Below are 12,094 nucleotides of genomic sequence, written 5' to 3'. Positions count from 1 at the left end.
AGCCTTTTTGTTTTGGCAAAGAAGGTTCAGAGTTGAGTTGTTACACAGAGTTACTGTTTTGCATTTTTGGTATTTTTCTATACACAGTGTGGCCTTGATGTGCTCCAGGAAGCACTGCCAATTCTTTGTTTTTACCAGTCATTCTTGGCTTTTGTTACTGTTCTTGTTCTCTTGAATTACTGCATGTGCACTGCTCACTTAGCCATTTCTTCTGGTGCACAAATGCCCCATGTGCTCTGGTGTAATGATTCTTTTACAGAGCAGGTTTCACCTGTGGCCTTTTAATACTGCAAGAGAAGGAAGGGGTCATTACAAAAGAGGCTATAATTTGGTCTGGTTTTCTTTTAATCCCTCTTCTCCCCCTTGCATTTTATACTCAGATACATCAACTTTGTCTCTGAGTTGAGCTATTCTCCACAAGCCTGTAATAAAATTACAGGATAAACCACAGATAGATCTGCATATGGTTTATCAAGTTGAGACAGAAAAACTTCTCAGAGAACTAAACTGAGTGCTTTGAACACTTTTGGCAGGCAGTATTTTGACATACACCTTGCTGGTATCCAGTAGTGTGAGTGGCTCTGCAAAAGACATGCATGGCTGCAGTCTCTTTTGGCTCCAAAACAGCACTGCCTAGGAAAACCTTTGTTGATCCAAATCTTCCAGAAGACCTTCTGGGAATTAGACTGACTCCTCCTGTAGCTCACCACTACCAGGAAGATTCCTGAAGCAGCTCTGGTCTTGCTAGTGAGAGAACTCTATTTGGCCAAACTTTTTTCATCACATAATGCAAACTTCTCATTTTCAGTTTTTCCTAAATAGAACTTTGATGATACATGAGCTAGACTCATATAATCTCTTTGTTCCGTTCTGGTGTTTCCAATATTTTTTCCTTTTTGTTGGCAATTTATTCAGAAAATTTCTAATTATTTCTTTTTAGAAACTAATTTCAAATAAAAGGACAGGGTGAGGGAGAGAGTTCTGTCTTTTCCTTCCAAAGTATCAAATCCATGGGCTATAGATCATGCACAACGATTTTTTTGAGAGTCTTGCTGTGTCGACAACACAGAGACCATTAGCATTGTAACTGTTTCTTCTTGTTCTGCCCGCCCAAATTGTGCCCAGAAAGCTTCATACTAACAGTACTCATTACTGTGATAGAGCAGGATTATCTGCAGAGACGGAAGGAGGAGATGAGGCACTTTACTCTTAATTAGAATGCATTACTGCTGTGTGGTTTATTGCCCACCACATAAGATTTGTACCTTTGGCACTGATAGTTATGCTGAGCTCATTTACACAACAGGTATGTATCAAAGCTATGTGCTTTGACTCAGGGAAATCTCCACTTTGGGCCAAGGCGGCAGGCAGGTGCACTCAAAGAGTATTTATGCTGTCCTGCATGGACTTGTCATCTGTGATTTTTTTTTTTTTTTAAGGAAAACGTTCACTGTCAAAATTAACAGATAATTAATGGTTATTGCAATCTGCCAGTCCTGAAGAAGCCTGCTACAGAGTTGACAAATATAAAACTGTCCTTTTCTTGCTACTCTAAATTTACCTGTAGGTTCAGGAAGTTCCTCTGGTGTTGCCATATCAGCATCCTGAAGGAGTCAGCAGTCCAGAAAATGCCACCATGTTTTTCAGCTTCATACATCATGGTAGAAACTGATTTTAGTCTATTAGACTTAATTGCAGGAGTTGAATTTCTGATTTACAACCTGCTCAGTTTTTCCTGCTGCTTTAATAAGACCCTTTATATTGACCTTATCTGGTGACCCAGGGATATCAGTCTTCCCTTCTTCCATCTATCAGGAAGTCCAGTAAGACTCAGTGCCCCCCAGTCAGCACCAGACTGCCTGTGGATTACCTGAGTGTCTGAAATGTGAAATATGCTGGGGTACACTGCAATCTCCTTTTCTCCCAGCACACTGTTTCCCCAGCATCACCTAAGTTAAATGTCCATGTCACTTGTTTCTGAGGTAAAGGTATTAGTTGTGATTGAAAATCTGAGACATCAGGTAATGAAATGCTGAGTAGGAAGGAAATGTTGTACTGCGTCCAGTGGCAGGGGGCTTAGAAAGAATAACATTTGTAAGTGGCATTTCATGGCATTGTGCTAAAAAGGGGCAATGAAGAGCATGCAAATGCAACACTGGGGAGTTCAGTGCAAACCTTGTAATGCCCCACTTCTGTGCTTCCCTTACAAACATTAAGTCCCTCAGAAAGGGGTAATTTATGCATTTCCTTAATAGAAAATGCAGATCTTAATCCATTCTTTCCACTGGAGTGGAAAAACAGATAACCAACCAGTTCATTAAACTATCATTCTCAAAAAAACAAGGTTCTTTAAGCAATTTTGCCTGCAAATACCAGCCTTGTTGTTTTTTTTAAAACTAAATTCTTCAAATGCTATGCAATACTTTCTTTCAAGTCCAGCAAGTTTCATTTGACCAGAATCTAACCAAATTTGAATACTTAAATGCATGTATAATTTTTTTAGAAATCAATAACTGCTACCAGCCAGAATATATTTTCTGTGTGAATTACAAAACACTAATAAAGACACAGAGGAAGATACCACCATTTAGCATTATGACCAACTCATTGTTCTGAAAGGGGAAGTTACATTTGTGTGTCAGGCCCCACATACACTGATAGTGTCTGTGATCACTCCCCCTCAGGGATTTATAGTTGCAGGCTGCTCTTGCCTTGTGCTGGCAGATCCTTGGGTTGCTGTGGTGGTTGCTCACTCTGCCTCCCCAGCCTCCACACACAGTCATAAGGGTGATCATCCAGCCACAGCAGTAACAATAACAAGTACTGGGATAATCCAACTTTCTTTTTCTCAGGCCCACAGCTTGGACATACTGTGCTGTTCCAGCTGCTCCTGGCATGATTCCTGGTGTGAAAAACACCATTCACTTTTGTTAAAATTTTAGAACCTTAATAGTAATGAATATAGTAATGAAAATAGTAATAAAAATTAGGAGTAAGAGACAATAAAAAGCAAAGAATTATGGATGTCTGGGTGCCTGGCACTCCACCAGAAAGCACCCCTTGCTATCAAAAGATAACCCTTAAAAGCAATAGCCTATTGCATATTCATGTATCTCATACATGATTCAAACATTCCTTTCAAACTAGGGTGTTTCTGCTTAATTTCAGCTTCCCCCCACCATCTTGTAAATCAACCTTCTTGGTTCCTCGGAGTCTGAGCTTTCCTGATAAGGAGACAATAACTCTTCTCTTGGGATCTCGGTGTCTGTTGCTGTTATCTTTACCCAAATAGGATAATCCAAAGAATTTCTTGATTATCTTTTCCATTCCTTGAGCTAGTTACAAAAAGTATCTTACATCACATAGATTATATTTTAATATTATGCTATAGCCTAAAAACTATATTTACCACAGTCCTTAAAATAGATTAACACAGCACTCCTTAAAATAGATTAACACAGCATAACTTTCCAACATAACACATATAGTGTTCATTTTAATATTTGCGAAGAGCCAAACACATAATATGCATTTTTCACACTAGGGTATGCTGGTTTTTGGAAGGTGTCCAAAGGACAGGGTTTCTGGAAACCTTTGGCTACCTACAAGAATGTGAGGAGATGTGATCCATAATTCAGATACTGGTGCACACTTAGGAACAAATGGAGAAAGATGTGACTTTATTATGGTATTTAGCCACCTAGACTGCATGACTGCAATGACACACAAGTAAAACTACAGGTGATAAGTAAGTTATTTCTGCTGTCTAATCACACCTGTGCAGTGCTTCCCCACACTAGAATCTCTTTTCCACAGGAAACAACTGTAGCAAACAGCGAGGCTGTTGTTCACGTCAGAATTCCCACTGGGAATCTGTTGTGGTTCCCAGAACATGTGTGTGCACATGTGTAGACATTTCTTTTCCTTCCCATAACCATGTTTTTGTCTGGTTTCTTAACTACCAGGCTCAAGGAAAATACACACTTTCTTAAAAAGCAATTTCAAGCCTTTTTTGTTTTAACAGGCATAGAAATTCTAAATTTACAGAAGTGACCACCACAACATGTAACAATGTGGTTTTGTTTTCCTTCTGCTTGCATACACATTTGGAAGAAAATTGCCATATTTAATTTCACCTGAAAAACAGCCAAGTGGTGTATTTCTCCTTCTTATTGGATGCAGACATTTTGTGCTCTTCATTTTGCCAACTGACACAAACCAAAACTGGTTAATTACTGAGAAAAATTGAAATTACATAATACTGAAAACATCATTCTGAGTTGTAGCTTTATTTCAGAAGATGAGAACAATGCAATTCCTAATATTCTTATCCTAAAATACACGGAGCTGGTTCATACTGAGGAAGCAGAGAGTCTTTGAGCATTCCTGGTAAGTTATGATTTCCCTGTGCTATGCCAAAAAGCTTTCTGCTTCACCGCAAACATCTTCTGAGTTCTCTGCAGAGGCAACGCATTCCGCTCACAGTGAAGGAGGATGATGAGTACCTCTGCTTCTGCAACAATAGTGCATGCAGCAATGAGTGGGGCAAGAGTAAAGCAGATATGTGTAGAGGTGCAACACCTGCAGGTGAAACTGTGGTTGGCATCTGAGGGCAATAACGCCTCTCCCAGTGACCTGAGCAAAGCTGATGTGCCAGAGGTGACCAGTATGTCTAAAAATGGGTTGGCTATATTGTGGGCTGCCTAAAAGTGACATCTTCAAGGGCTTCAGGTGCTGCTGCTCCACTGTGCACGTTCTGGTGAGGAGAATGGTTTGCTCCCAGGGCACAACTGGCTTCTAACCAGGGGTTTTCCTGAGAATTGCCCCATGGTTACAGCTTCTAACCCAGTGCTTTCCTTCCTTCTTTGCTCCCTGGCACCTGAATGGAGATCAGAGTTTTAAGTCAGTTCTTGGGTACTCCTTGGCTGTCTTTTGTCCTGTGGGGACACTCCATGCCTCCCTTCTTTCTGACTTACTAGAACTCTGTAAGTCTGTGTGCATAAAATTCCCCATACAAAGCTAGACCAAGGCATCTTGCATTTCCCCAGTGATGCAGTGAATTCCCTGTCACTTGAAAGCCCTAAATCAGAATTAGCATCTCCTCAAAGAGACCCCCTGCCAAAAGGAAGATTTTGAGGCAGGAATTACTACTGTTTGAAGATTTCTGCCCAGTAAATCAGATCACCCTTCTCTGATTTTAGAATGTGTGTTTGATGGATAAACCTTATTCTAAATGCACTGATAGTTTGAGAATGACAATTCTTTCCATGTAATAACATCTGCACACTGCTTTGCTATTAGTCTGCAGAATGTTTGCCAGCAACACAGCAGGGAAGTCCAAGCCTTTCTGGTGATGAATTTTTACTGAAAAAGCCAAGGCACACATCCCAGAGCTCTAGGGTGCTCTAACTGATTGGAAAGCCATTACAGAGCTCTGCTGTTTTCTCCAGTGCAGAGGCTGGATTTGTTCATAACAGCACTGTCTGACATTAACAGATCTGCACAGAGCAGTGAATTAATGGTGCTCCCCGTGCAGTGAATGCTTGTTGCTATTGCAGACATGCTGATGTGTGGTACAGCTCCTCAAAGTCTTCCACCATGCCCATACATCACCTTCACCAGTCTCTCTTTGTAAGACAGCTTCATTTTTAAATTAAACCTCAGATTCTCCTTCATGTTTTGAGTTGATTTTGCAGATGTGGAAATTTAACAAAGCCTGACCAGACAGCTTCTTGCAATTGTATAAGAAGTCTGGAACAGAAATAGAAGATGATTGCAGTTTTGCAGTTTTTCACTAGTCTGTGATCCTTGTGTTCCCATGTCTTAACCACATTCTTTGGGAAGCTGACTGTGTTTCAAAGTTAAACTCACCAGTGGTTTTCCACTGCCTGTTGGCCGGTCATGCTGCTTTCCTGATCCTCATTCAATTCTTGAGTCTATCTCTGCAGCTTCTGGGGAAAGGAGCTACAAATCAAAGAATGTGTACTGAGTCCCCAGCCCCAGTCCTGGCTCCAGGAGTCCTCACCTGAGGCTGGGACTTTTGCTGCTGCTACAAAGCACAAGCATCAGCTACATCAGTGCCTGAACTGTGCTGAGATCCTCTCAGATGCCCACTGATGTCCTTTGCAGTTTAACAACCATCTGGTTGACAGAATTAATCTTGTAAGACTGGTAAATACCTTGTCTCTGGCTGAGTATATGCAGTTTTTGGAGCACCACTAAAAACAAAGTACATATCTGGTTTTTATTAACTGTACCACTATGGTAACGGGTCTCCTCAGTCCCTAGTATAACACCAAATTATGTAATGCTGATTCATCATGTGATCCACTTCCTGAAGCATAAACTCTGTTTGTTTGCATACATGAGGAAAGAGGAAGGGGTTTTACATCCTGCAATCCATCCCAGTTTCCTTGCTAAGTGTTGCTACATTATCTACACGTACATACTCCTATTCAGGATAATAGCTTTTAGTTGCACTGAATTCCTAAAATAAGAGCAGTTAGGACTAGAAATAGAGTTTAAAATAGTTATATTAAATATTACAGCACACACACACACACACACACAGAGCAGTCAAGACCAGGGTCTTTCCAGAGAGTCCTTAATTTCTATTTTTTATAGCATTACAGTAGTAATTCCTATCTGTGTGTAAAATTCCTGTCACTACAGTTTAGTGTCCACAAAGGAGACAGAGGAGTCCTGTGGAAGTACAGACTTTCCCATATCCATCTACAACACATCTCCTTAATATGTAGCCCTCCTTTAGAACATACGTGATCATTAAAATTAGTTTTAAGTCTGCCCTGGGTAGAGAAGGTAGTATTCATACCTCTATCAAATCTTTGTTCTTCACAAAGTTCAGGAGCTTAGCGTGACCTTGGCTGAGCAGCTGTCTGCATCAATTAGTAAAGCTTTCTAAAATTAATGGGTTTTCTCGTTATTTCCTTATCTACCTTATCTCTGGCCTTCTCTACAAGCAGTGTGTTTGTAAAGACACATTACTCTGATACGATGACGCCTGTCATATCTGAATTTGGCTTTGCAAGTTCCTGTCATCACATGGGAAGCTGAGAAATCCTTGACTACTGACCAGTACTGCCCATGATTCTTAGGTGGAGACTGAAGGAAGTATTTTGGAAACATCGGGGAAAGGTCTCAGCTCCTGTTAGGAAAGCACGGCCTCACAGCTGTCCTTGGAACAAACATGGCTTTTCCACGCAGGAACGAGCGTGTGTGCCGGCCGTGCGACGCGCCAAAGCGGCTTGCACCGGGGCTGGTGCACTACAGCGTTATATTTCAATTCCATGCCCGGCCTCCTAAGACCCGCACGTTTAAATGCCCTACTCACTGAATTTATTAGATCCCAGCTACTCAAAACCAGGTGTTTTAGTAAGTATATTAGCAGGCAAGCGGTCTCAGCAGCGTCCTCGCGAGCAGGACAGCCTGCCGAGGCTGGCCCCGCTCGTAGCGCAGCACGGCGGCTGCGGCGGGCCCGGGCAGCGCGGCGGCGGAGCCCACAGGCGGCTGACGACAGCGGAAGCCGGGTGGCGGGGCCGGGCCGGCAGCGGGGCAGAGGCGGTGCCGGGCTGCCCTGCCCATCCCAGGACATCCCAGCCTTGCCCAGCGCAGGACACCCCAGCTCTGCGCGCTCCTGCGTGCGGCAGCGCCGGGGGAGCCGCGTTGGCCCGCTCCGCCAGCATGTCTGCCCGCTGCTGCGCCGGCCAGGTAGGCTCGGGGCGCGGGGAGCGGGGCAGGTGCGGGGCGGGCGGGCGTTCCCGGGCATTCCCGCGGCCGCGGCGGGGAGCGAGGTCCCGCGGAGCCAGGCGGTGGGCGCTCCCCGCGGCAGCGGGGCCGGGGTGGGCAGGGGCCGTCCCTGCGCTGCCCTGCGGCCGCGGCTCGGCGGGCTCCGGGTCGGGCTGCGCGCCGGGCTCCCCGGGCCGCCGGCGTGGTAGAGGAAAAGCAGCCCTGCAGCGAGCCGGAGTGCCTGTCCAGGCTCTCCGAGTGCCCACGGCGGTGTTTCTGCCAGTTTCCTGGGCGGGCTCCGCTCGTGTTTCGGCAGGGAGCTGTCCCGAGGGCGCGGGCTGTGCCGAGGTGCGTGCGGACGGGCGGGAGCCGGGAGCGGGCAGCGGCATGCGGGTGGAGGCGCTGACAGGGAGAGAGGCATTCCCAAAGCCCTGCGCCGCAAGGAGCAATTCCCAAAGGGCCACGGATCCTTTGAGCTGCTGCGGGAGGCGGTTGGGTGGTAGCCACTGGCTGCAGGTGGTGCTGAGTTCTTAAACCACATGGTATAACAAGTGGAATGCACTTAACTAATCTCATAGCCTCTGGATGCCTGTCAGTGCTCAGATCCTTCCACAAACTCCTTTAAACCTTGTGGAAGGTTTCAGCATATTCAGGTGCTGGCAGAGGAAGCGAGAGATGAGAGCAAGTGGTGATGTAGGGCGGTGCAGGACCTACACTGTTCTCATCTTACCATGGTACACCTGTTTTCCCATTTAAATCAATTCCATAGATGAAGGATCATGACTCGGAGGAGATAGGCAGTAGTGAGGCCCTTTCCAGATCTCCTTCTTGGTTGCACTGAAGGGAAGGACTCCGTTCCTAATGGTTGTCTCTCTGGTATGATCTTAGACATCTTCCCCAGGCACTTTATTTTGTGGTTAATTTTCATAAATCTCTGTTTCTGCAATAGAAACCCATTACTACTTCTGTCTGCAGCAGACTAGCCAGCGAGCTTATTCCTATTGTTTTACATATTTAAGTACCTTATGGTCCCAATTCTATTGATATTTCTTTTCCTTTGCTCACCCTGCCCACCCTTAGATTCTGATTATTCTCTTGCTCTTTTATGAGCCACCTGGGAAAAATGTGTCTTTTCTGTAGTTTGAAATCCTGGTGTAGATTTGGTCTTTTGTCTGTGGTTCTTTCAGTCTTCAGTGGGACAGGAGGATTGCTGAGCATGCATCCACTTGCTTACCCTCTTGGAGCTGCTCTGAGCCTCTCCACACAGTCCTGTGGACCTGCAGGACAGCACTAACTACATTTGCTAATACTCTTCTTAATGCAGGGGCCTCCCTGACTGCTGCTTCATAACCATTCTGGCAGGGTGTGAAACAAGTTGTGGAGCAGCTCAACAGAGTGAAGTTAGTAGGTGCTGCTACTACAGTGGCTCGTGGCTTTTTGCATTTTCATTGTGCATTTTCTTTTTTTTTTTGCATGTAGCTCCTGGAGAAATAACTTAAATTACCAAGAGGATGAAACTGTTGAGATGCTCAGTGGTGAATGGCATGGCTTTAGCATGACCAACCTACTCTGTTTAGTAATTCCTGATAGTAATGTGTTTCCCTGTCAGGTAATCCCTGATAGTAATGTGTTTCATTGACACTGAAATGTCACTTTGGAGTCTGTAAAAAAACTGAACTCCTTAGTGTTGTTGAAGATAAAGCGAAAGCCCTAAGGTGGATGTAGTCATAGTGCCAGAAATCTCTGGGGACATTTATTCTGCTGGCTCAAGCACTACTTTTGATGTAAGAATTATCTATGCTAAATAGGACGTATTGCTGGAATTACACCAGCAAACATAACGTGGATAACCTTTTTACAGGCTATGGTAATAAACAGAATAAACCACGTTTCATTAGCATGCAGTGTCACATTTTTAAAATGAAAAATGGTCCTTGCCTTTTTTACTTGATGTATTCCAACCTTGATGAGGGCATGTTTGTATAACATGATTAATACACAAAAAAACCCAAATGGGATAAAAGTTCTTAATTCTGTCTCATCCAAGCATCCTCAGCCGTTTTGTGGGTACTGTTAATCAAGCTGGAAAATCAAGAAGGAATTTGGCCTCTCCTTCAGTGTTTCCCTGAAGATGAAGTTAACCCTGTGTCCAGAAAGAGAGATTAAGTGCTTGAGGAAAGATGAAACTTTTGTAAAAGTTATACAAAACAACTCTCATGTTAGGTCCCTCATTTTTTCCTAAAATACAGTAGTTTAATGTGCTTGATGTCCTGTAGTGTGTGAGGAATTTTTTGTGATATTTTTGCCTTGTTGATATTCTATGCATGCCTCTGTCTGTGGATCTGCTTTCCTAGAGCTGAATGAGAACTTTAGTATTGTCTTTCTGAGCTATTTAAGTGCAGTTGTCATTTGTGTGTAATTGCCATTTGTCTGTAGCTGATATGAAAATTTTATTGTAAGTTAACATGACAATTAATTTTCACTCAAAAAAATTTCCCTGGTGCGAAGTGGATGATGTGTGATTGGTACTTTCTTAAGTCAGACCATGCTAAATGTCTGGTTGATGGTTCCTGTCAGAATGAATGCATCCAGGTTTTGCAGCCCAGATTCCTGTTGTTACAGGATATAGCAGCAAGCTGACAGACTGCAGTGTACTTCGGTTATGCTGATTTTGCATTTGCAAAATTGTTTAAAATTATCTTACTGGACATTACTCTGTGACTTGCATCCTTGCCAGGTAGACCCTGGAAACTTACTTTGAAGGAATTTGGCCATTTATAAACTTTAATTTCTGCAGTTGTTTTTTACTGGGCGGTGTACAACCTTGCTTTGAAGATAATTGTGATATTTAGATTTCTGAGCTGTAATAAGCTTAAATGTTTCTTCTTTTGCTTGTGTCTCATTGATAGACCTATTTTTAGAATGCAGTGAGAATACAATTTGGCTAGGGCCTTCACAATGCTTTTGATTACATAAAAACTCCGCTTAAATTGACAGGAAACTGGATTTTCTATTTGGCTTTTCTTCACTAGTGATTCTCAAGAGAATAAAGTTGAGATCATGGTTAAAGAAAGCAGCTGTTGCAGAAAGTCTTTATTACAATGAATATGTTTTTTCCAGAGTTAAATAAATGTAATTTAGATCGTTAACATTCATTTTGGGTGGATGGTATCTTGTAGCTGGGTTGTTCAAGTAGATGAATTTTCCAGTTAGAACTGATAGCTATTCAAGTTTATGTAGCTCTTTTTGTAGGTCTGTTAAATCTTGAGAGATGTCCTTAATAGTGTTCTGCACTTAGAAATCATATCAGGTAGTAAATAAAAGATGTGCCAAAAGTAAGAATATCAAGTTTTCATTTTCTACCCAAAATTCTAATTCTGATGGTTTTTAAAAAAAAAAAAAGAAAAAAAAGGGGGGGGGGGTAAAAACAGTGCTGCTATATTTTTAAGGTTGACATTGGCCCATCTTTTGACTTCTGTGGCTCATAGCTTCTGGGGAAGGGAGGGATATGCCTGTGCGCTCTGGGACTGCCTGCCTCTCTGGTGCTGCCTGTTTGCATCTGCAGGTTGAGAACAGGGCTTGCACTCCTGTCCCCCATGGTCTCCTCTTTTCATTACATGGTGGAAAGGGTGGTTCTGTCACCATCATCCAGATTTGTGTCCTCTGAGGTCACAGGAGCATTGCAGGACGTATGTGTAGTGTGGTGTACCACAGTGCTGAGGGATGGTGCCGTGCTGTTCCTGGCTTCACTCCACATGGTGCTCCCAAAAATGCTATCTCTTGTTCTGCAAGTGGTCTTGCAGAAGGTGCCAGGGGTTTGTTTAGTGTGTTTGACCTGAACTTTTAGCTGCAGGTATTTCCACACCTCTGCCACTGCTGTTATTAATTGTGATAGAAGGTGAAACTAGCTGTCTGAGGTCAGATGTAGGGTATTGCAGTGTACTCCAATAAGTTAGGAAAAAAAGCCTGGTGAAGGACTATTTTCCCTGTTTGCAGAAACATGGAGTTGTTGCTTTAAATAAATGGTTTCCTGAATAATTGAATTAGCAAAGCCTGATTTCCTGCAGCTTTGTCCATTGAGGTTGGTCTCTCGGGCTGATTCCCTTTCTAATAAATATAAAGTTGCATTACAACCTTTTCCTTGGTTAGGGTTGAGAGATCATTTTTTCCTCTACTAAAACTTTAGCCTCTTTTCCAGGAAACTTTAAAAACTTATCTTGGAGGTTTCATCTGCCTGCCATAGCAGGATAAAATTTACTGCTGGATTCAAAAGTGATCAAAATGGGAAGGAAAAGTGACCAAAAGATGGGGAGATTCTGTTAGTGTTGTATCATTTGACATTGCATTT

General features: G+C 43.2%; 1 protein-coding gene and 1 long non-coding RNA gene across 2 annotated transcripts in view; one reads left to right on the top strand and one right to left on the bottom strand.

The window, feature by feature from the left end:
• Positions 1-4,442: 4,442 nt before the first annotated feature.
• Positions 4,443-7,363, bottom strand: LOC139589145 (uncharacterized). Its single transcript, XR_011678947.1, has 3 exons — positions 6,833-7,363; positions 5,872-5,964; positions 4,443-4,879 (listed from the first exon to the last, which is right to left on the bottom strand). It is a non-coding gene; the product is annotated as an uncharacterized lncRNA (long non-coding RNA).
• The window catches only part of SERINC5 (serine incorporator 5), a 40,697-nt gene continuing 35,926 nt past the window's right edge, over positions 7,324-12,094 (top strand). Inside the window, exon 1 of the mRNA XM_071425270.1 lies at positions 7,324-7,728. Within this exon, the coding sequence (XP_071281371.1) occupies positions 7,339-7,728 (390 nt within the window). The 5' untranslated portion in view covers positions 7,324-7,338. The remainder of the gene's footprint in view (positions 7,729-12,094) is intronic.

The sequence above is a fragment of the Agelaius tricolor genome, unplaced genomic scaffold (genome assembly GCF_023055355.1).
Source record: "Agelaius tricolor isolate 1412-34295 unplaced genomic scaffold, bAgeTri1.0.p SCAF_4, whole genome shotgun sequence".
NCBI classification, from domain to species: domain Eukaryota; kingdom Metazoa; phylum Chordata; class Aves; order Passeriformes; family Icteridae; genus Agelaius; species Agelaius tricolor.
This window is presented reverse-complemented; position numbering and strand designations above follow the sequence as displayed.